Source organism: Chinchilla lanigera, unplaced genomic scaffold (assembly GCF_000276665.1).
Source record: "Chinchilla lanigera isolate Chin_1 unplaced genomic scaffold, ChiLan1.0 scaffold00046, whole genome shotgun sequence".
Classification (NCBI taxonomy): Eukaryota; Metazoa; Chordata; class Mammalia; order Rodentia; family Chinchillidae; genus Chinchilla; species Chinchilla lanigera.
Window position 1 is genome coordinate 4,289,814 of NW_004955447.1, and position 26,232 is coordinate 4,316,045.

General features: G+C 35.2%; 2 protein-coding genes across 2 annotated transcripts in view; one reads left to right on the forward strand and one right to left on the reverse strand.

The window, feature by feature from the left end:
* Positions 1-26,232, reverse strand: part of LOC102003708 (UDP-glucuronosyltransferase 2B20-like) — a 194,215-nt gene that overhangs the window by 109,183 nt on the left and 58,800 nt on the right. The window lies entirely within an intron of this gene.
* On the forward strand, positions 1,119-10,994 carry LOC102030135 (UDP-glucuronosyltransferase 2B15-like). Its single transcript, XM_005392800.1, has 6 exons — positions 1,119-1,895; positions 3,076-3,224; positions 6,100-6,231; positions 7,865-7,952; positions 8,885-9,104; positions 9,790-10,994. The coding sequence occupies exons 1-6, from the start codon at positions 1,172-1,174 to the stop codon at positions 10,067-10,069; spliced, it is 1,593 nt and encodes a 530-aa protein (XP_005392857.1). The 5' UTR covers positions 1,119-1,171; the 3' UTR covers positions 10,070-10,994.

Genomic DNA, 26,232 nt, shown 5'->3' on the forward strand with positions numbered 1-26,232 from the left:
GCAGTGGGTATATGGACAAGTTACTCCATTTTTTTCTGGGGACTTCAACAGGCTGAACCACACAGGCTGGGGTTTCCAGAACTATGTGATAGTCAAAAGGGACCCCGGATTGGTATTCAGAGATGGATTAGCTGAGATAGTGGGGAAGCTGGTCTGTTACTGTGGAAACAAAACCCCCAAACCCAAAACTGAAGCAGTAGAGTCACCTGTGCAGGATGAGCCTGGGTAGTAAAGGGTGTGACACAGCTAAAGCACTTTGCCTAGGGCAGTAAAACACTGTGGTAATCTGGCAGATTACCAAAGTAGATTCAAGGTCACAGCTTTTCCAGCAACAGAGAACTCATGTGTCTGTGGCCTGAATGGGACCACCCAGGGACTTCTGTTCATATTTCCCTTACAAAGCCATTTCTCTCTTTCTTCTGAGTGGACCTCAGAAGGAAGGGCCATAGATGATGTGTGCTTAGTTCCCTTTTCTATATGGCCATTGTGAAATTCTGTTCTCTGCAACATCCTGCCACATCCTCTTTACCTTAGCACTGTGCTTCAATCACATTCAGGAAATCACTGTTGATTTTCCTTATTTTGATTCTGCTCATGTAATGAGAGAGGGCACAAAATAGTCTGTGGATGTGACAGCATGCTTTAAACTGGAGAGTTAGAGTGTTACATTTCTGTAAGTATCTCACAAAATACTGCATTACATTTTCAGAGACTCTCTATTGAACTGTATGTATCTGAATTATACATCATCAAAATTATAATAAAATGTTTTTGAGTCATGACTCCAGAATTACATTTCATTAGTGTAAGTATTATATCATTGAATCTGTGTCACAAGACTGCAGGGACAGTCACCTTGCATTTGTCACTGTTCTCACAGCATTTTTATACTGCCTATACAGTACAGGTGTCTGACACAGGCTGGTCTTTGGTTCTAAGCTGGCTGAAATTACTTAATCATAAGAGAAATTAATGTTCTCATAAAACGTCATAATTTATATCTGTATTTTCTATCTGCCACCAGTCCACATGCTCTGACTGTCAGTTTGATATATTTATTTTGACCAGTCCAAGTTATCAATTAACTGCTTGGGCAATTCCTCCCTGAATGTAGACATGAGTAACAACAGAAGGCAGCACAATTTGAAAAGAAAAACAGCATTTTACCGAGATGTCCATGAAATGGATCTCAGCTCTGCTGCTGCTACAATTGTGTTGTTGTTTTAGCTTTGGGAGCAGTGGAAAGGTGCTGGTATGGCCAATGGAGTACAGCCACTGGATGAATATGAAGATCATTGTAGAGGAACTTATCCAGAGAGGACATGATGTGACAGTTCTGATACCTTCAAGCTTTATTTTTCTTGATGTTAATGCATCATCTGCTATTAAATTTGAAACATTTACTGCATCTATCAGTAGACAACAACTGGAAGACTTTTACATGCAGTTCATCACTAAGTGGATGAATGTAGGATCAATACATACATGTTTGGAGTATTCTCCAGTAATGCAAGACACTTTTAGGGAATATTCTGGGGTTTGGGAGAATGTTTGTAAAGAAGCAGTTTCAAATAAGAAACTTATGACGAAACTACAAGCATCAAAATTTGATGTCCTTCTTGCAGATCCCGCTGCGCCCTGTGGAGAGCTGGTGGCTGAGCTATTGAAACTACCTTTTGTGTACAGTCTTCGCTTCTCCCCTGGATTCCATGTGGAAAAAGCTGCTGCAGGGCTTCTATTTCCTCCTTCTTATGTACCTGTTATCATGTCATGCTTAAGTGGTCAAATGACTTTCATGGAAAGGGTGAAAAACATGATATGCATGATTTATTTTGACTTTTGGCTTGAAACATTTAATAAGAAAAATTGGAACAAGCTTTACAGTGAAACTTTAGGTAAGTCATGTTTTTAATTAGTAGAGGGAGATCGTTACTACCTTGTGCCTTTGCAAGTCAGTTTGGATGAATGTACAATGAGAAAGTAGTGTTTTATAGGTAAACGATGAACTAAAAATTAAAATTATCTGTCAATTTCACATATATAGTAGAAACACTTACACTATGTGGTTACATAGCAGCCTGTGGCTCTTTACTGATATAGATCATTCTGGGAGGTCACACAATTCTAGAGCAAAGCTTTCAGGGCTTGACCTTGCAGTTCTATATCAATTTTATCTTCTTTTCATTTGAAAATAAAAGGCATTAGGCATCTCTCTAATATTTTTATTAATTAAGACTTGGAGATGAACAGTTATATATTTCTAGCAAAAATATCTAGTAGCACAGAGGGAACTATTTTCTGAAGAGTAAATCAGATTCCTTGCCTAAAATTACTATTTTTTTCCTGTACTATCTAAAAGATACCTTCACTTATGTACAATATGATGTTTTATATCAGGCTCACAAATTATAATTTGGATATCCTACTGATTCCACAGGCTATAATAGTTCCTTACCAATCATCCATTTTAGAGGTTTAAAATCTTTAGAAATCTGGATATTCATATAGTGGATTTTATCATGTTTTTCTCTTAAAAAAGAATGACCCACAATCAAGTATAGGCACCAATCTCTGCTTCAATTTCTGCAAGTTTTCCAAGCGATTCATGCAAATGCTTTTAAATGATAAGTGTAGACTATTATACTCCTAGTATGAACCATAAGCGATGGTAGGTACAAGAATTTCAGCGACAATCTTATAGAAATCATGGTTCACTTGGATCAGGTACCAACTTGGTCAATGGTAAAAACTACATAATTCTCGGAAAACTTTTACCATGTTTATAGTAGGCTTACTTGATTCTCAAGTTTGAATAATTGTTTATATTTGTATCTTTTATTATGACAACCTGAGAGGGACAGGAATGCTTGCTTTATTATATAACATACATTGTAATGACTGCTTATGATTGAGAATAAAGAGGTAATATTACAGACACAGTCTCTTCAATGCTGTCTTTCTTACAGACACAATTGGATCATATGTAAAATATAAGAATTTTATTATTTATACACTACTCTTTTTGTCAATTAAAATGAACCAACTGTTTCTATTTTTTTATCCTCCCCAATACAGGAAAACCCACTACATTATATGAGAAAATGAAACAGGCAGATATGTGGCTTATTCGGAGCTACTGGGATTTGGAATTTCCTCGCCCTACCTTACCAAATGTTGACTTTGTTGGAGGACTCCACTGCAAACCTGCCAGACCTCTACCTAAGGTAAATATATACCTGCCTTCATTTTTATTTTATTTTTCAGTGAGAATGCTCTGCACTACTCATTGAGAGTCTTGACTCAAAATGAGAAAGATATGAGAAGAGGGCAAAAGTGCCTTGCCAATTACAGTCTCATATTTCAGGTAGGCATGGTACCACAGGCTGTAATCCTAGAATACCAGAGGCTGAGGCAGGAGAACCAGAATTCACATAAACCTGAGCAACATAGCAGATTCAAGGATTGCATAGAAAGACTTTGCTTGAAAACATTATATTTTGATTTCATCACAAGTATTTGCATTTCTTTACCATTACAAAAAACACAGGAGTCTTAGGAGGTATTCAGAATAGAGTCTATTAAATTGTGGCCTTCATTATTTGCATCATAATTCTTCTGTTATTCAAAATCTATGAGCTGACAAATATTCACTAATAGTGTTAGATAAGCATAGAAATAACATAGACACTGTACCTCTCCCTCAGTCTTGTATACTATTTGGAAAGATAGAATATAATTAAGTAATAAAAATTGTGTGGAGTATAATTTTTAAGGGGAAACACTGTAATACTAAGAAAACTTTCAGTTGTGATTGTACTATCCCATTAGAATTGATAATAAAAAATGAGCAAGGTGCGGGAATAGGCCAAGTGATGGGCAGTCAAGGAAGATACAAAACGGAACAGCTGTTAAAATAGTGAGAACATATCTCAAGAACTGCAAGCTTATTTTATCAGGATGCTAATTTGGCTAGATAGCTAATTTAGAAGCAGATAATAGCGTCAAACATATTTAATCAAAGCATTGGTGACACAGAGAAAAATTGAACTAGAAAAAGATGATCAGATTTCCTCTTGTAGAAAAAACATCCATGAAGATGGCACCAACAGATTAGATTGCAGATATTCAGGACGGTAGCATTGGGAAGCATTTCAAAGATATTTGTAAGATATGACTGAAATCCTGACAGAGGTATTCATACAAATGCAACTCCAACTGATGTAATCAAAGAAGAACTTCACATTGAGTTTTGTAGGAATAAAATTTTAAATACTTTTAAAGGGAATATCTGCAGCATTTATTCAATGGTCCAGAATTAATTGAGATTCTATTGATGCTGTTGATATCTTGTTTCTGATACTAATTATGTAATATTTGAGAAGTACATTAGATGCATTTTCATTAAATGAGATCTGTCACCTAAATAATTGAACATAATAGCTCAAATAAAGTCATAATGGGAGGAAATCCTTCAGACTTCTTTAAAAGCAAATGCATAAGTTCAGGCAATAGATGAAATGAGATAATGTTATAGGAGCCATTGATGTTCTTCATTAGTATTTCATATTACAGAAAGAACATTACACCATGGTGTGCTTTTGAACCCATAGCTATCTTTGCTGTCAAGATTAACATTTTCTTTTCTTGCATAGATTCAAAACCATTCCTCCCTCATATACCAGAATTTTACATCTTAGTGTCCAAAACAGATGGATTACTTTCTTAAAACATGTATTTAATACCATACACCAAGGCTGTCGGATACCTCAGGAGAGTTCGCTCCTCTGATATGATCCTAGCATCAAGATTACCTGGCAGAATGAGGGCAGAGAAAAAAAAAACACTGAATATGAATTAAGTAACTCATAGTTCCTAAGAGCTCTCTGAAAATCATTTTGATGTGAATCACAAAGAACTCTGGCAGTGTACAGGTTGACATTCCTTATAAAAGGACACAAAAATCTAAGGTATTTTAAATTGATATTATATTTCTAGGATATATGTAGAAATGAAATTTTTTCTTGTTGCACTACATATAATGTTTTTAAATGTTCTTTTTGTTTACTTTCTTTATAACAGCAATATAAACACTGAAATCTGATGTGGTGGTAAAAATCCAATATCTTTTTGAATGTAATTTATTTAGACTGTGCAAGAATTCCACAAGTCAAATATTTGAAGTAGTATTATGTAGATATTAAACAATAATCTATACACTTGAAAGATTTCTTAATCAAAATATAACAGCATTAGTAAGAGCAAAACATACAAGAAGCAGAGAAAGAATGCAGAAAGAACACAGAAAGACAGTGAATAGCCAAAATTTCTAATAATAGCCCTTACTACAGTGCACAAAATAGAAATTTACAAACTTGCATCAAGTCTTATCAACATTTATACCCTTTGGCTATATAGGATACTCATTTGAATGTATGTGAAGAAAAATAATCAAGATGCACTCATCCATCTATCTAGTAATTATTTATATAAATAAAACTTGGAAGTAACCTAAACATCCAAATTTAGGAAATAATTGAAAATGAAAATAGGTATCTAACACATCATCACAACTGTTTTACCTAAGAAGCATTGGTAACACAAATATGCTATAAAAGAAACTTCAGATTAAATAACATTTATATGTGTATTTCTTGCCACTATAATTGTGTCACCAAAATAATCTTCAACAACAATAAATCAACCATAATAAGAATGTGAGATGAAAATGAGGGGGAAAAGAAATTGAATTAAATCACACTCTTTTTCTAGAATTAAATGGAAGCAGAAGTGACAGTAAAGATTTTTTTAAGAGTCATATAAAATTTATTAAATATGAAGCTTTAATTGTACAAGAAATAATTATTTGGAGCATCGACTCCACAAAAATATCATTAACATTCTCCTTCTGTATCTTCACCTCAAATGTTGAAGATGGTGAACTTTATCTTGTGAAACTTTTACCAGACTCTCTAATAATTGTATTAATCCTCTTTTGTATCATTTTCATTTTTAAATTACACTTTTCAATAGTGTTTGCTGTGATCCTGTCTGTTTAGTTTTTCTTCTAATTTTTCTGATGGAGCAATTCTTTCATCCCAGGAAATGGAAAACTTTGTGCAGAGCTCTGGAGAACATGGAGTTGTGGTGTTTTCTCTGGGGTCGATGGTCAGTAACATGACAGAAGAGAGAGCAAATGTGATTGCTTCAGCCCTTGCACAGATTCCACAAAAGGTTGGCAAAGTGTCGCAACGACAGATTGCTACTAGATAAATCATTAAGCTCTGCAAAGATCTGCTTTCAGAAACTTGCTCTTTTATCTTACAGAATTGTTGAGGTCACTGTACACATAAGCGATGACTCAGAAAGAGTTACATTTTTCTTAATAATGCACTATCACAAAAAATAAACAGGTATTGAAAGGGTTTGAAATAAATTTCATATCTTCTCCTTATTGATCTGAATTTTGGAATCGGCTTGTTTAGTGTACATTTCAAGGGGATACTCAGAGTGGAGAACAGCAAGAGTGGGAAATTCAGAATTCAATACTCACTATCTATGTTAATTAAAAAATGAAAAGAAAACTAATCTGAGTGAGCAGCACCTATATCTGAAGCAGGAAGGGGTGAAACACCTCTTCCCTTATACTGGAGATGGCTTCTTCTCTTATACTGGAACCTGCACATTATGAAATATGCTCCACAAGGACTCCGCTTTAATTTTTCCTCACCAGCTTAATATCCTCATAACCAAGAAAGCAAAAGGGAAGTAAAAGTAGAACTGGAAGAAACTTGCGTCGGGGAAAATGTTCAGATACCCTCTACATAACTTATAATAGGGATTAACTGTCTAAAATATCTAATTCAAGCTTAATCTTTGAGTAGCTATGAACTACAGTAGGTTTTACTTGCTGTCCGATACAACAGTTTTGTAATCTCCTATGCCAACTTTTAGCTGAGAACGTGAAGTCAACTTTAACATTCCCACAGTAAATAGAACTCAAATATTTGTAAGCAATGCTCCAGTTTAGGAGAAGAGTTTAGAAGTTTTAAAACCAGTACCTCATTTTAGAACAGGGCAATGCAATGCTTAGGCTATGGTGGGCCATGTTAATCTCTGCTGTCAACATTTTGCAATGCATCACGGCAGAGTACAGAATGAGTTGAAGAAAATTTAATCATGTAAGAGTATGCAGTTTTAGAAAAGGTACATTGCTTATGAGTTGCAAACCAACTCTATTTCCTTAATTTAGTTTCCAATCCTAGCAATAGTGATAAATACAATGTCTTCTTGTCAAAAATGCCTATTAAAACTTTTTCTATATTAAGAGATTAAAATTTAATACAAAACAATTTATCCATACTTCTAAAACCCAATTAATTGATTTCTGACAAAAGGTGATTATGTGGATTAGATATTTTGCAATCAAAATGATATTTTATGCAAATTAATAAAATAGCCTCTGGAACAAATGATTATTAGGAAACAAAAATAATATCAGTTATGTTAATTTTAGGACAAGACAGTATAACAAACATGTACATTAATGAAGATTCAAACCATTAGAAACTTTTTATCCCTCATAAAATATAAGGATTTGCATACAAATTTTTAAAATAATTTAATTTAGTCCATAATATCTCATTTGTCTAAGTCAGTGTGCATGGAATATCATGATTATATACACACCGATTAAGTATGAAATAAGTATAGAAAATATTTGTATTCTATTTGTGTCTTCTTTTGTAGTTCTTGATATTTAGACTCCTTGACCTCATTTTAAAATCTATTCTAAAAACACATTTGACTTGGTGGTCTCTAAATTTTTCAAGTCAACATATGGTATAATGCAGTCTTTACCTAACAGGTTCTTTGGAGATTTGATGGCAAGAAACCAGATACCTTAGGACCCAACACTCGGTTGTTCAAGTGGCTCCCCCAGAATGACCTGCTTGGTGAGATGCAAGAGCAAATAATGATTACCTAAGTCAGTAAGGCTGATGATTGCACAAGACGAAACAAAGCAGGGAAGCATGTGTTGCTGCAAGATGAACAACTGAATCTAATTTCATTCTACATATTTCAGGTCTTAGGGAAAGCAAACTAAATTGTTTTTTGTTGTTGTTGTTTTTGTTGTTGTTTCCGGTACCAGGAATCAAACTCATGACCTTGCCCTTGCCAGATAGGCACTGTGCCGCTGAGCTAAATCCCCAGCTCCGCAAACTAAGTTGTTATACCTGGCTTTTTGGTATATTTAGAAACGATATTAAGGTCCTCATTTCCCATGTACCTGTTTCTCAGAGAGGATGTTTTAATAAATTCCAGGGTTCTCTTTCTGTTTCTAATTCAAACATTGCTTAAGAAATACCAAATTCCAGTCTTTCCACACAAATAGGGATTTGCAAATATTACTCAAAATAACACTCGAGTTATTTTCAATGATGTTTTAATATTAATTGGAAAAATTCAAATTTTTAGCATGACTTAGTATCACAGTCTCATTCATCCTGATGCCGCTTCTTGCTGACTTGTACAATCTTCCTCAGAATTAGTGAATGAACTACCCATTAATACAACAAATTCCACAACACACAATACACACATAACATTCTATGGCACTTGGTTTATTTTATCACATTACATGGACTTTCCCTGATAATCATGTATTCATTATTAAAGACATACCCTAGATATGCCAGGTAGCATTCACTTTCCTTTCAGTGGATTAGATCCTACTTGTTCACAGATGAAAGCAATGTCAGTAGAGTTTCATAGGTACAGTATCTTTATCTATACAACACCCCATTCAGTGACTCATATTGTACATTTCTCATTGTATTTCTAACACCTATGACTAATTATTGTTCTGACATTCACCTAATCTTAGGTCATCCAAAAACCAGAGCTTTTGTAACGCATGGCGGAGCCAACGGTGTTTATGAGGCAATCTACCATGGAATCCCTATGGTGGGCATTCCTTTGTTTGCAGAACAATATGATAACATTGGTCAAATGGAGGCTAAAGGAGCAGCTGTTAAGCTGGAATTCAAAACACTATCAAGGACAGATTTGCTAAATGCACTGAAGACAGTCATTAACAACCCTCTGTGAGTACAAACTTTTAAAACGTTCCTCATAATACTTATTAATAAATTCTTACATGAAGCCCAAGGAAGTACCAATGAGTCTTAAAGAAAAATAATGAAATGCAAATTTGCTCAATGCTAAATCTGTCATGGGTACCAAGTGAGGGTATCACAATAAATATTTGCGGTGTTCTTGTTAGAAAATTTTATGCAAGGTTTAAGCAAAGTTCAAACTTTTGAAACAGCTTCTAAATGGAATGATATGAATCACAGGATGGGAACAGAAGAATGACAAGTAAATATGAAGAAAGCAATGAAACAGGAAACATGAATGTTGTAAGAAGTCTAGATTTTCCATTTATCTATGAAGTCAAAACAGAGATATTTATAAAAACAGCAAATAAAAGCCTATGCAGTATTCAAAAAAGGAAGTGTGTTTTACAGTTTTAACGACTACACTATGGATAAAATTTCAATATTGGTTTCTAGTTGATATTGTAATGCTTAAAAAGCTTACTCACAAATGTAATATGTACCATGGAAGTATTTGACTTTCGTCTTTGAGTTGTGGTCCTGATTTCAAACTCTTACTATGGCTGTGTTTTGTTTTGTTTTTAACATTTTCAGGCATTCAGTTTTACAACGTACAAAATTTCACTTTCTGCCAATTCTAAAATAGTTTTGAACTTACTTAATTTTCCTTCAGCTATAAAAGCAACGCTATGAAGTTATCAACAATTCACCATGATCAGCTAATGAAGCCCCTGGACCGAGCAGTCTTCTGGATCGAGTTTGTCATGCGCCACAGAGGTGCCAAGCACCTGCGGCCACTTGCCCAGAACCTCACCTGGTACCAGTACCACTCTTTGGATGTGATTGGCTTCCTGCTGGCTTGTGTGGTGACCGTTACTTTCGTTGTCATAAAATGTTGCTTGTTTTGTTTTCAAAATTTTGCCAAGGTAGGAAAGAAGAAAAAGAGGGAGTAGAGTCTTTAGGGTGTATGGCATTAGAAGTTCGAGCATTTCACTTAATTCCACTGTCATGAATCAGTCATTACAAGATGGTACTCCATTATTTATAGGACCTTTGCCCTCTTGATTTACCCATAATTTTAATGCTATTTAAGGCAGGCATACTTCAAATTTCAGTGTTCCCATAATAATTCTACTTTAGTTTTAATATGTATTTCATCATAAATTTTAAAAAAGGAGAGTCACTGGAATCACATTTTGTTGCTTTGAAAAAAAAAACAGGAAGCCTGAAGATTTTGTTGTATTTTCAAAAACATATTCTATTTGAATAAAATGTAATTCACTGGAGTATTTGTATATGTCAAAGAACATCAGAGGAAGATTTTTAATAGTACTGTGGGAGATTTTATTCAAAGAACTAAAATAGAGAAGAGAGACTTCAATATAAACTGATCTCAACTTACTAAGAAAAATGTGACTATTAATCTCATGGGACTAAAAGGAGACTCTGGGGAAGTGAAGAAGGCAAGCCAAAGGGAAGCAGTGGGCTGTATAGAAGTGGAAAACTTACAGAGGAAGGAAAAAGAAAAATTCTGAAAATGGCCTGTCAAATGGGGTTAGAAAAAGTACTGTTTGAAATTTGAGAGAATCACATTGGCATGAGCAAAGATAGAAGGGGAAGAATAGGATCAGCTATAGGGATGTAGCCCATGACTTAGGGCAGATAGCATGGTGAGTTTAGTTAATTTCACAGCATATCATTAAGGCAAATATTTTTTCTTGTAGGATTTTAGCATTGAAATCACTTGGAAAATACAAAGTATATCCTATAAAATTTCTACTTGATTTGCACAATTTTGTTTGTCCAAACTAGCTTCTTTCCTCAAACTTTGTAACCTAGTAATATACTTGATTTGAACAATAAACAACCTTTTCTGCATGTGGCCTTCAATATTATCTAGTTACTAATTTTCTCTTACCAGACATTCATGTATAACTGGACAGTAAGACAAAAAATGAAAAGAATATGGCCTGTTAGTTCAGAGTATTAGCTGAGGTTCTGAGAGTTTAGTTCAGTGCTATTAGAGTATAATATTAGATTTCCCTCCTTCTCCAAGTAATTCTCTATTTTTTCACTTTATCCTTCTAGTCAGATGTTTCTACCACCTCATGATATAGGATACTGAGGACACAAAAATCAGAAATTCATATTACCTCTGTATTCATATACCTCTGTATTCTGTAAATACACACAGAAAAAGTGAAGATGGAACAAGGGGCAAATATTGTGTGCAGCCATTTTTAAAGCCTGTGCTTTTGAGAGCAATATAAAATGCAAAATTCTCCACATCTTGTCTCTAAACATCTACAGACATTACCTATGGATGCACAGCATGCTGTACAATGCAACCCACAGACAGGAAGGAAACTAAGTGGGGGCCGGTTCTGCCTAACTGAGATGTTCTCAAACCACTGGTTGGAAAAGAGAGATGATTATCATTGCGATGTATGGAAATGCTCATCTATATAAATGTTATAAGTAATTGTCAGTCAATATATCATGGTAATAATGTCAAGAAAAGCAGTGGCAATGGTTTTCTTTTACAAAACTTTGAATATCTAACCACTAAAAAGAAAAAAATAATATGTTTAAACATTATTTTGAGCAATAATGAGACTGTATATGCACTAGCTGACCCAAATTTAAACCTATTATTTATTTCTTAGTAAAATACTCTGTGAAAATTAAATGAACTTGTTGAACTTACCATTTTCACAATTATTCAATTATAGAGAGAGCTGCATAACATTGATACTCATAGGTAGTCACAGACTTCTTTAATTGGTTATTCTTTAAGTTTCATTCAAATAACAGCTTGATTGAAATAAAATTAGCATACCACACCATTTACAAACTTAAAATGTAGCATGCAGTATATTTTAGCACATTGACCAATGTGTACAATGATGACCTCAATCAAACTTAGATCATTGTTGTTACCCCCTCAAAACACACTCTACCTGCAGGCACCATCTTCCAGATCCTCCCATCAGAAACTAGGAAACCACTCAGTTTTCTGTCTTCATAGATTTTCCTATTCTGGGTATGTTTCCTATTCTTGATGTTGTGGTGAAGGCTTTTTTTCTCTAATTATCCTCTCAGTAAGTTTGCCGCTGGTGTACAGGAACTCTATTCATTTTTGAGTGTTGGCTTTATATCCTGGTACACTACTGAATTTGGTTATTAATTCTCATCTGTTGGTGAAGATTTTAGGGTCTTTTCCATAGAGAATCATGTCATCTGTATATAATGATAACTTCACTTTATTCTCTACCCATATCCTTTTAGTGTGCTTCTTTCTCTTTTCTAATTGCTTTATCTAGCATTTTGTAATTACACTGCACAAAAAACTGTAATAGTGGATGTCCCTGTTTTGTTCCTGAATCTAGAAGGAAAGCTTTCATCTTCTAACCATTAAACATGATATTAGCCATTGATTGTCATAGATAGCCTTTATGAGATTAAGATAAAGGCCTTGTATTTCTATTTTCTTGAGATTTTTATTTTAAAGAGCAAAAAATGAAACAAAATTTCAAATAATAAGATAATATGAAATAATGTTTAATATATTATATATTGCTATCTTTAAATTAGTTACTCAGAGTACAAGATATCAGCATTTAACTGTCTGAACAATATTAGGACGAACCTTTATTTTCAGTAAACTCTGAGACAGTAATAGTATAACTATCTTAACTATCACATATCTGTGTGTGTGTGTATATATATATATATATATATATATATATATATATATATATATATTTGCTTTCTTTTCCTTTTTTTCTACTTTCCCCTTCCATTTCTCTTTCCTTTTGAATAGCTTTTTTCCTATTTTATAATAATAGATTTTACATTTTGTACCTTGTTTACCCATTTAGCTTCTCACACTATTGAAACAACATGATGTTTATACATACTGGGGTTGATATTTTTAACTTAGGAGTATTGTCTCCGTTTACCTACAAAAGTCTCCAGTTTATCCTCTTCATGGCTGAGTAATACTCCATTGTATAAAAAGACATCTTTTTATCTATTCCTTGGTTGACGTGCATTTGTGTTCTTTCCAAGGTATAGGTATTACAAATTCTGCTGCTATAAACATGGGTGCACATACATCATTGAAGTATAGTGTTTTTAATTCTTCTGGGAAGATACCTAGAAAGGGAATTGCTGGGTCAAATGGGAGCTCCAATCTTAGTTTTATGAGAAATCTCCACACTGGTTTCCACAGAGGTTGCACCAGTGGAGATGGGTTCCTTTTTCCCCATTTGTTGGTGGTTGATTTTTTTTGATGACAGCCATTCTTTTCAGGGTGAGATAGAATCTCAGTGTTGTTTTAATTTACATCTTTTTAATGACCAATGATGTTAAACATTTTTTCAGATACTTATTTGCTGTTCATATCTGTTTTCTTTCTTTCTTTTTCTTTCTTTCTTTCTTTCTTTCTTTCTTTCTTTCTTTCTTTCTTCCTTTCTTTTTCTTTTTTTGTTCATTTTTTTGAGACAGGGGCTTGCTGTGCAGTTCAGGCTGCCCTGAGCTCACTTTGTAGCTCAGGCTGGTCTCAAACTTGCTATGATCCTCCTGCCTCAGCCTCCCAAGTGCTGGGATTAGATATGTGCACCACCATGCCTGGCTATTGCTGCTTGTATTTTGTTTTTAATCTTAGAAGTGTGCATTCATCTCAGATGTCCATTTTGGTTTGGGTATTTAAATTTGGGAGGTCTCCTTTTTGAGTTCTTTATATAATCTCAATAGTAATCCTTTTCTGATATAGAGCTAGAACAATCTTATTGCCACATTGAGGGTTATCTCTTCACTCTCTTTGTAGTTTCTTTTGCTGTGGAAAAGTTTTTTAATAAAATGATATTCCTATGTGTTGATTCTTTGTGATGGTTCCAGTGCAGTCGGGATTTTATTTGTAATACTTTGCCTATACCAATGTCTTCAAGAGGTTTACCTTTTCTGTCTCCCAGTAAATTTAATGCTTCTGCTTTACTACTTACATTTTGATCCATTTCAAATTTGGTTGAGTGTGGGGCTGGGGATGTAGCTCAGCGGCAAAAGCGCCTGCCTGGCAAGCTCAAGGTCGTGAGTTTGGTTCCCGGTACCGGAGAAAAACCAAAAAAAAAAAAGAAAAGAAAAGCTTTGGGCTGGGGATTTAGCTCAGTGGCACAGCGCCTACCTGGCAAGCGCAAGGTCGGGAGTTCGATTCCTGGTACCAGAGAAAAACCAAAAAAAATTTAAAAAAAAATTAGTTGAGTGTATGGTGAAAGATATGTATCTAATGTTAATCTTTGCCATGTGGAGTTTTTCTAGCACCATTTATGAAAGAGGCTCTCTTTCTTCCAGTGAATGTGTTTGGTCAGTTTTTGTTTTTGAGAATTTGTGTAGCCATTTGTTTCTTTGCTTTCAGCAAAGAGAATCTTATCAACCTACTAGGGAACATTAAGGGTTTGAAGAAAATGTCTTGCTTTAATAAGTATATCTGGTAAAGCACTTTTATTTGGTGGGAGGTCCTTACACTACTTTATTGATTCTGACCAAGTTTTCCTTAGTGACATGAAAATTGTTTCATGCTTGACAGATGCCCTATTAGCAACCTCAGGTGTCTGTGGTCAAGTAAAATTCACACAAGATTATGCACCTATGGAAATGAAAATCCCTCATCAGTGATGGTGCCTACACCCCTGGCTTTCAATTGCCCATCGTTCAGAATGTGTAGTTGTCATCTCAAAAAAGTTCTCAGAAATTAGTAAGGAGAAAAAAAGTAAAAGACAGAAACCATTTATAAAGTAGAACAAACATAAAACATGTGCTTATCAAAAAGTATTAAATTAGGCATCCTGATCAAACATGTAAAGCTAGATGTACAGGAACAAAAGAGAATTCATCAGAAGAGATGTGAAATCTCACAGGATGTAAGTTGTGTGGGAACCTGAATGTTCAACGGGACAGTGCTCTTTCACGAGGAGAGCTTGTCAGAAATCACAAAAGTTTCTTAGAGTTCCAAAAACGGATTCAAGAAATATTATGTAAGGAGGCCTTATCCAAAACTATTTCCAAGAAAACCCGTAGAAGATCTACCAGATTGAGGCAGGATTGCTGTTGATAAAACCAAATGGTACAGTACTTGCCTAGCACATACAAGCCCTGGGTTTGATTATCAGCTCCCCACCCACAAAAAGGAGTGTCCAACATGAAAGAAGTCTCAGTAAGACAGAAAAAGTGAGCTGTAGAAAAGGAGCGCACACAAGGCCCAATGTCAATACCACACCTGGCGCTAGGAGTCACCCACTGTCTCTGCAGGTGGCCTTGATTCAGGACCCACTTGGTGAACACCAGATAACACAGAGTCTCCTGATATTTATATGGGAATAGAAGAGTATTATAATGAGAATACAAATTTCATAGTAAACTTTGAACATTTTCAAAGTGGCTGAGCTAAGGGAAAGCTTTTAAAGGTAGAATGAGGAAGATAACATATTTAAAAGCAATGATTCTGGACAGAGACATCAGTAACACTGGTGACTCAAGTCTATGGGCCTGTCTTGTTCTTCTTTCTCTAAAAGTTTGAGAGTAGCATTAGGCTACTTTTTTTCTCTTTCTGTTTTCCCTATGTGTGAATTCACTGCTACAAATTTACCTCTGATGACTGCTTTCATTGCATCCCATTGATTCTGGTAAGTTGTGTTAACATTTTCATTTGTTTGTAGGTATTTTTTTAATTTCCTCTTGAATTTCTTCTGTGACCCATTGGTTGTTCAGGAGGTTGTTGTTTAATTTCCAAGTGTTTATGGAGTTTTTGGAGTTCCTTCTGTCATTAATTTCCAATTTCATTGCACTGTGGTCAGATAATATGCATGGGATAATTTCAATTCTTTTGCATTTTGGAAGGTATGATCTATGGGCTAAGATGTGGTCTATTTTAGAGAATGACCCATGTGCAGCTGAGAAAAATGTGTATTCTGATGTTGTGGGGTGGAACACTCTGTATACATCTGTAAGTCCATTTGTTCACAGCTTTGGTTTAGATCTGTTATTTCCTTGCTTATTTTTTGTCCAGTTGACCTATCTGTTTGTGTCAATGGGGTGTTGAGGTCCCCTGTTACAAGAGTGTTATTAATTATATGGGTTCTCATGCATGTTAAGATTTGTCTTATATAATTTGGAGCTCCGATATTTGGTGCATAGATGTTTATGATTGTTATCTTATTCTCTTGCAGTTTTCCCCTGACTAGTATGTAGTGACCTTCTTTATCTCTTTTGATTGTTGTTGGTTTGAAGTCTACATTGTCTGCAAACAGAATAGCTACCCCTGCTTTTTTCTGGGTTCCTGTTGCATGAAGGATTGTTTTCCATCCTTTGACTTTGCAGTCTACCTTAATCAGAGTCTCGAGAGTGCCACCCTATGGTCGACTTTAGATCTGCCTCTATTTAATTTGTTTCTCAGACTACAAAAAGTAATTCATCATCAAACAATACTCATCACATAAGGTCTCATTCTAATTTACCTGGATTTTTAACATATGGGAATCAACAAACTGATTCATTAGGCACTTTATTACTCCATTTGATGAAGTTAGATAATCTCATTCATACCACCATCAAAATAGTAAGGGTGTAAACAAAGAAGTTCAATTCTTCAGCTCTCAAGGAAGATAATTGTTATGTCCTGTCCTAGTTGTGAAAAGGTTCCTAGGTCTGTGCCACAAGAGGGCAGTAAACCCAGACCCTTAAAATGGCATAAAGAGGAACAAAGTTGAATTATTTGTAGGAAAATGGATGCTGCTTGAGACCATAAATTAACTGAAGTAAAACAGTAAATGGTATAGGTAAATCCCTTACATGAGAAACCTGATATATAATGCATAAAAGGAAAGTGAGATAATAGAAATTGAGACAGATCTTTTTCAAATGAGAAATTCAAGACAGTAAAACTATTTGTCTGAAAAGAACAGGATAAATTGATTTTTCATTCTTTCTTTTACTTAATATTTTTGGATTGTTCAATATTCCCAGGTCCTTCCCCACAGAGGAGGAGAAGGAGATTTTAAAGAGAATTAAACTCTGTTACATACTGTACCAATCTTCATTGTGTATTAATAAAGAACAAAATTATACAAAGAGAGGTAAATAAATTTTTAAAACTCAGCTCTTTAAGACTTAGTTTTCTATCTTGATAGAAAACTGAATAAAAACAGGACAAAATACAAGAAATTATTTTCACAAAACACAAATCTTTGTTTCTGAGACCACCTACCAAAATGTAAAGAAAAACCTGCACTGTAGTAGATTTTCCTAATAGCAAACCCATTTTGATGACCTGGAAATTGAACTTGATCAAAAGATATTTGAGTACTTTGTGACAAATTTTATCGCACATCGTAATATGAAAGAACACAAACACAAAAGCAATAACTTGAGAATGGAAATGCATGACGTTTGGAATAAAAATATGTTAAAGGCTCTGGGAATATTGAACAATACAAAAATATCAAGAAAAACTAAGAGTGAAAAATCAATTTATCCTGCTCTTTCCAAACAAATATTTTTAGTGTCAGCTGAGACAGAATTTATGAGAAAAAGGGTATACAGGAACTAGTTAAAATTTGGAGGAGAGAGGCACTAATTAAATAGAAATTGTAAAATATGAAAAGTTTTGGTTGAGAAGACAGTAAATAATGTTTTTAAAAATTCAGAATTAAAAAATAAATTTTTTGCCATTTTTTTGAGACAGGGCCTCAACCCATAGGATAACAGAGGTCATCTACCACACTTGGAATATTGTCATTTTAAATAAAGCAAAATATATGTCAAGAAAATGTTGTGGCTTTAAACACAAAATTTGATCCATATTTTATATCAGTGTGTTCTTACTCAATTTTTACAAAACCTGTAAAAAAATCTTTCTTCTAATTATACCCACCTGATGATACCGAACTTTCCCTGTGTGAAATTCCTTTCACAATCATTTGTCTTGCATAGACCCTACATGACCTGCTTAAAACTGTACTTTCAATCTGCACTTCTTTCTTCCCATTTTGGAAAAATCCAGTTATTCTACTTTGGGATAAAATTTGATTCTCCTATAAAACATTGTTTCTCATACAAACAATAACAATTTCTATGTTTAACTTTCCTTACCAAAATATATGTTTGCACTTATAACCTGATTTGCATTTCTCTCTTCCTAAAGTACGTACTGGTTTTATTTTTCATCATTTTTGATTTCCTTCCTTAAATTTATGTTTTTAATCCATCCACTTTAAAAAAACACATATTACAAACATATCAATATAAATATTTAAAAACTCCAAATTATGACTTCCAGGAAGATACTGAAGTGGTGAGCAGCAGAGAAATAGTCTCTCCAAGATTTAGAAACCAGGTGCTGGAATAAAGCAAAATGAAGAAGGAAAAATGACGCAATGGGTCCCTGGGACCCAACAAGGATATGACCCAAGAATTGGAACCCACAGGGAAAGCAAAGGGCAGGGTCTCAGTGCAGAACGGGGAGGAGGCAAGTGGGACTTTCTCCCTGAGTCCTGGCTCATGGCATAGGAGTGGTGGCTCAAGCTTGCAGCCACAGTGTCTACTGCCAACTCCAGAAAGCTCCCATGGCGAAACATACCAATGGAACGCAGCAGTGAATGCTTCAGACTGCAGAGGCTGGCGAATAATCTCGTTCCAGCTCTGTTCGGTATCCTCACAAGAGGGCAACTGGCCAGTCACCCTTTTGGGAAGGGGTGGACTGTAGTGAGAACTGATATCTCCATCTAGTGGCTCCCAATATAAGGATGAGATGCAGCTCTAGGAGACACGTAGATCAAGACGTTGAGTTTAAACTGGCAGGAGGCACCTGGAGTGGTGCAAGCTGAACCACACTGCTTCCAGCCTCACAGCTAGAAAATAAAACCGTCCTGAACTTCAGTGGAACTGAAGGAGCAGGCTTGCTGGGATATCCACCACCCCACTGTGACTGCACTGCTGCTTGCTGGGATCACGCAACACAGATCTGGGCTCTAGCTGACCCCTTTCTCTGTCAGCGAGAGCAGAGCCAGAATCTGAACTGAACTTTTTAAAAATTCTTTTCTTTCTCTGATTTTTTATGTGTTCTCTTATTTTTCTTATTTTTATGAGTATGAATATTGTTTGTTATTGTTGTTGTATTTTTCTCTCATTTCTGTTTCCTCCTTCTTTCATTTCCTCCTTTTACCTTCACTGGTTCCCCAAAGCTTCCACAATCTTCTGTTATTCTTGGCCTTGCTTCTAATCCATTTTCATCCATGTTTCTATTTTTCCAGCACCCCTTTTAAATGTTCTCCCCTGAGGATAAGATTGCCATATTGAGGGGATTCTTATGGTATACAATTTTATGGTTTTAGACTTTTTTTATATAACTACAAATTGTGTTCGTATGGTTAAGGTGGCAAAGTACCAGTTGCCACAGTTTATTATATTCTAAGCTGTCTTTGATGCTATTCTTGTTATGGATTGTAATACTTTAGTGAAGGTGACATAGTTGTTCTAACCAGTGGTTCTTCCTTGGATGACAAAACTGAGACTGCCTGAGGGTCATAAACAATACTATAGGTCAGTGTCAACGACTGGCTAGGCCAAATATCTACCAACTCCTCATCCACAATAAATAGAAGAGATACAATCTTGCAACAAACACAAATCCCAAATTCCAGCTATACCTGGAAGACATCTCTGAGATGCAGATATTTCCTAAGGGTTCTCCATACCACCAATAACGCTACCTACCATAAGCAATTTATAAACATCAACACAGAAATTAAACTTAAAAAAGTAGAAAATGGGAAGATATAGAAGCAAGATGCTACCTCAGATTTCAAGTTTACCGAAGGGAAACCTAGGTGGCAATTAGATGGAACAATTCAAAAGGCACCCAACTGGTCATCTCTCTGAAGTGGTAACAGTGGAGGCAAAAAGTAGATAAATGAAGCTCTAGAAAAAAATCCAATTATAAATAATTTCAAGGATAACTACAGAAATAATCACCACAATGAAACACATTGTTAGTGAACCAAGAGTGGACACAGATTTTTTCTAAAAAGAGGGGGGCATAGAAGAATGATGGAAATCATAAAAACCCAACATAGGAAAGAAATGAAATCAATGAAATAGATCCAAGCAGGTATCCAGAAGATTAAAAATTCTATTGAAAGTATACCAAGCAGAATGAACCAGTGTAAGGACAGAATATCAGGTCAATAAAACAGGTTTGCCATTAGTGATTACAAAAGGAAGAATTTCTTAAAAATAGCAAGGAATCTCAAAATCTTAATCTAACACCACCTAAAGAATCCAAAGAAGAATAACATAAGATTAATCATAATCAATAAAAGATCAGGAGATAGCACACAAAAAATTAAAAACATGTTCACAGAACTAATACCAGAAAGCTTCGTAGGGATAGAAAAAGAATTTGACATACAGTAACTGAGACATATAGAACTCCAATTAGCCATACTCAAAAAATATCTACACCAACACATAATAGTCAAGATTCCTCAAATTCAACACAAGAACAGGATAATAAAAGCTATTAGAAAAAAGAAACAAAGCATCTATAAAGGAAAGACTATAAGAATCTTAGAATACTTCTCAATGTAAATTCTTAAGACAAGAAGACCTTGGAGTGAAGTATTTAAGCCATGAAAGAAAACAAACTGAAAACCAGAATGTAGAACTATGCAAAACTGTCTTTCAAAGTGGATGGAGCAGTAAGACATTTCCAGGACCAGGAAACACCCCCCCCCAAAAAAAATCAATGACCAACAAACCCACACTCCAAAATTTTCTGAATGATACTACAGAAAGTGTCTTGGTTACTTTTCTCTCATTGCTGAGACAAAAGAGCTGATGCCCAAAATTAAGGAAGGAAAGATTTATTTAGCTCACTCTTTGTGAAGGCTTCAGTCCATAGTTGGCTGGCTCCAAGGCACAGTGGCACGTGGCAGAGGGCAATAGTTCAGGGCGGCAAAAGAGAGCAAAAGAGCAAAAAGGAAGGAGCAAGGCAAGCAGCCTCTTTGGCTCCCTTACACTGTACGCAAACTATCCACCCCAGGGCAGGTGTATACTCACAGCCACAATCCCAGCATTGGACTACGGATCAATCAAAAATCTAGAAGCCCACCCCATGACTTCATGAGGGTTTGGGGGGACGTGTAGGCACAAACCATAAGAGAAAGAAATAGTGAAAGCTACAACTCCAGAAATCCTAATGGAATGAATCCACTAGGCAAGATGAGCAATTAAACAGAAGAGAAAAAAAAGAGAACCCAAAACAGGAAAATAACACAAATGTAAGTCAATACATATCAGCTATATCCATGAATATAAATTCACCAAAAAAAATGCACAGACTAGCAGAATGGATCAAGAAACAAGATCCAACAATATGCTGCATAAATGATACACTTTTAACTCAGGAAGAAAATCACACACTGAAAGTCAAAGAGTGAAAAAAAAAAAAAACTCCATGGGATACGAACTAGGAAATAAGGATGGGTTCCTACACTGTTTGCAGGCAAAGTGGATTTCAAACTAAGACTGATCCAGAGAGACAAACAAGGTCACTACATACTTATTTTAAAAAACTCCAAGCTTTTGAGCATTTTCTTCTCATTTCACAATATGTATTATAACTTTTGGGTCTTATTTACTCTTTCAGCTTCTTAAATACGGGAGAAAATACAATGTTTACACATGTGAGACTGATCTATTCCAGTTATGCATATGGACACAAGTTGCATCCATTTCCCTGTTGCTTTTCTTTTCTTTAAAGAAAACTGAAAAAAGAACAGAAAAAAATAAAAATATATAGTCACCAAATACCAGCACACTCAATTATATAAAAAAAAAGTTGGCATGAAAAATTAAATAAGCAGTACTAGAATTGTAATGGGATAACTCAGTATTCCACTGTCACAAATTCACAGATCAAATATACACAAGAAATCAACAAAGGGAAAGCATAACTGAACAAACTTTTAAACAAATGGGCTTAGTAGATAGCCACAGAGTGTTCCACTCCTCAACATTAGAACATATGTTTTTCTCAGCTGCACATGACACTTTCTCCAAAATAGTCCACATACTATAGAATATCCACTAGTCCTAGTGGATAGTCCACTAGCCTATAGAATAGTTCACTAGCCTATTGAATATCCTTAAAGAAATGCAAAGGAATTGAAATTATTCCATGCATATTATCAGATCATAGTGTAATGAAATTGGAAATCAGTACAAAAGATATCACAAAAACTATAGAAAAATGTGAAAATTAAATATCATCCTCTTGAAAATTCAAAGGGTTGCAGATGAAATTAGAGATGGCTTATACAATTAAGTGATAACACAAAAACAACATACCAGAATTAATGGGATGCAATAAAAGCAGTCCTACTAGGGAAATTTATAGCAGTGAAATATCATGTGAGAAAAAGAGAGCAAGCTCAAATAAACAACCTAATATTGAGCCTCAACTTTCTAAAAAAAGAAGAACAAGTCAAGCCCAAATCTAGTATAAGGGAGGAAATTATCATGGTCAGAGCAGATATTAATGCAATGGAGACTACAAAAATTAAGCTATGTACCAAATAGTTGGTTGTTTACAATATTAAATAACACTGAAAAACTCTTATCTAATCTGATAAGAAAAATAGGAAACGAAAGACTCAAATCCATGCAATTAGGAATGAAAGAAGTAAAATTACAACAGAACCTGCAGAAACCTAGAGGATCATCAATATCTATTTCAGGAACTATATTGGAATAAGATAGAAAACACAAAATAAATAGATTCCTAGATATACATGATTTACCAAAGGTGAAACAAGAAAATATAAAGATTCTAAATAACCCAATACCAGTCAATGAAGTTGAAGATGCAATCAATAACCTACCCATAAAGAAAAGTCAGATCCTGATGGATTTACTGCTGAATTCTCCTAGAAATTTAGAAAAGAAAATGCTATTACACCTCAAACTCATCAATTAAATTAAAGGGAAGAAATACAAACAAAATCGTTCCTAAAAGCAAGCCTTACCCTCTCTTTACAGAGAAAAAACGAGATATAATATCCTTTGTCCTCTGCATTGCTCCTGACAAAGTACAATTGTCCAGTCCTTATTACCTGGCAACACTCGTGATTAACAGGGCAGTAAAGCCACAAAAGCTACAGATTCATCAAGATAATTTCAAATTTTTAAATGATTTTCAAAAGTTATTAAGAGACCTAAATCAGATAACGCAAAAATTGGATATTGCTACTTATCAAAGAAAACATTCATATAATAATCTATAGGGAGATATGGCTATTGTTTTCTCTCATAGTTTATCTACTGGGGTTCAAAAAGAACTAACTTTGTTTGAAAAAATATTACAATAGCAGTTTTTAGAATAAACACAAATTATCCTCTTATACTTTACATTTTAAATAGTCCTCATTCTCCTATAGGACAATTTTACAATAAACAAATTTATCTTATTGAGTGGCCTTACCCTGCTAAGTAGTTAATAAAAACTTGATAATTATATCTAGAACAAATTGCCAAGGTGGTCACTATGGTAAGGATAAGGTCTAAACAACTCCTTGGTATTGATCCTGCTATAATCATGTTGATAAGCCAAGCAAGTTCATTGAGAATGGCATTCACAACCGAACCAAAGAGTGGGAAAGAGCAAAGCTTTATTGAGCCAGCTGAAGGAGAGTCTCTACCCAGGAAGCAGAGAAGATGTCCACCCTACCTGAGTCTCACCTTCTGTTTAAGTGCATATTAGGTTTCCACAGTAACCACTACCTCATTTGTGGGAACCTCACAAGCATGTCACACAGTTGTCACAAAGTTCTCTTTTCCCAGAAGCTATTGGACAGCCAGATTCCAGATGATCATTGCAATTTAACTTTTAGCCTCTTGCCAATTTGTCCTGTTTGTTCTGTTCCCATTTTATGCCTCTTTTCTCCTTCAAGGGAGTTGATAGCTAACCAAGGGGACTTGGGTGAAGAGTGGGGTCAACTACAGCTTCAGTGAATGTAAGTGACTTCTCTTAACATGGAATTAAAAAAGAAAATGGAGTCTCTTTACCCTATCAATATTGTCTATTGATTTAAATCAATATTTGAATCTATTAGAACAAGCTCTATATTGGCTAGTAGCATTTGCAGATTTCACATGAGAAATAGATATTCATTTTCCCAGTGATCCTATTTTTCAATTTTTTCGGAAGCATTCATGTTTCATTCCAACAATTGCTAAATTTGACCCTACTTCTGATGCAGCAGTTTTTTTATTGATGGCTCATCAAAGGACATGGTTGCAGTTGGAGCAAGGATTACCAACAGGTAATAGAGACTCCAGGAATTTCTGCACAAAAGTCTGAAAATATTGCTACTTTATTTGTCATACAACAGTTTAACTCTAAACCTATTAACTTAATTAGTGATTCAGTCTATGCAGTCTATCTTAGTCAGAGGTTCGAGAGTGCCACCCTATGGTCGACTTTAGATCTGCCACTATATAATTGGTTTCTCAGATTACAAAAAGTAATTCATAAATAGCACCCTTCCATATTCATCACATAAAGTCTCATTCCAATTTACCTGGATTTCTAGCATATGAGAATCAACAAGCTGATTCATTAGGTACTTTTATTACACCATTTGATGAAGCTAGATAATCTCATTCATATCATCATCAAAATAGTAAGGCTGTAACAAAAGAAGTCCAATTATTCCGGTCTCAAGCAAGATAATTGTTATGTCCTATCCTAGTTGTAAAAGGTTCCTAGGTCTGTGCCACAAGAGTGCAGTAAACCCAGAGACTTAAAATGGAATGATACTTGGCAAATACATGCTACCTATTTTTCTTCTTTTGACAACCTGCGATATATTCAAGTGTCTACTGATACACAGTCTCACTTAATTCATGCCACCTGCTTACAGGACAAATAATTGGCAATGTTCAACAACACTGTTTGTCAGCATTTGCTTCTATGGGTTTTCCATGTACTGTAAAGACTAACACTTGGCCTTCATATACTAGTAAAACATTACAATCCTTTTTGCAACTGACATATTAAACACATTACAGGAGCCCCTTATAACCCTCAAGGACAAACAATTGTAGAAAGAGCACATTTATCTCTTAAAACTCAACCACATAAACAAAAAGTGGAATTACAGTTATCCCCACAAGCACAGTTAGATTTAGCCAATTCTACTCTAAATTTTTAAAATTCAGCTCCAGACAATAAAAGGACCCTTGTGGAATCATTGGGCAGCATCCCACGATGATGCCCAGCACTGGAATCAAGTTCTTTGAAAAAGACACTGACACAATAAAGTAGGAAGGTCCAGTGCATCTAATAATGTGAGTATCAGGTTATCCTTGTGTCTTAACAGGTGATAGATTCACAAGGTGTCTTCTATCCAGGAATGTACAACCATGGCGGGAGACTGGACCTAAATTAGAGACAGTCCCACATCATGGCTCTGCCAGTCTTGGCCTTCCTGGTGATGAGACTGTCTGATGAAGTTCACCCCCAGCGTGCTGCCCACCAGACAGGAAATCCTCCCTCAGCTCCCCCAAGAGAAGAGGAAAGAGGACAAGTGATTCAATGGAGTGACATCCAAAAGACAATTCAAGGCTAGAGATATAGTTACCAGATGGGGAATTCCACCGAATACTGAGAATCTTTTGGTTGCCTTAATGGCTTTGCTGGCAGTACCTCTACATATAACACCTGTTTCTGGAGCAGAGTATTGCACTTATGTCCCTAATCTACCATTACTTAGACCCATTACTTGAGCAGATTTTTCACCTGAGATTTATTATGAACCAGACATGATGGCCCTAAATTAGACATCATTCCTGACCCAATCATTCTCATTGTTGTGACAGAAATGGCAATTCTTAACTATACCTCACATTTCACTTTTCCACTATTATGTGTTGAAGATGTAAAAGTTTAAACAGAATGTTGCTATGTTTCTTGATCTCAGACTTGGGTGAGACACACTTTGGAGCAACTGGCTGTTATCACCTTGGTATCTGATCCTACCTCGGGAAACGTGACAAATTT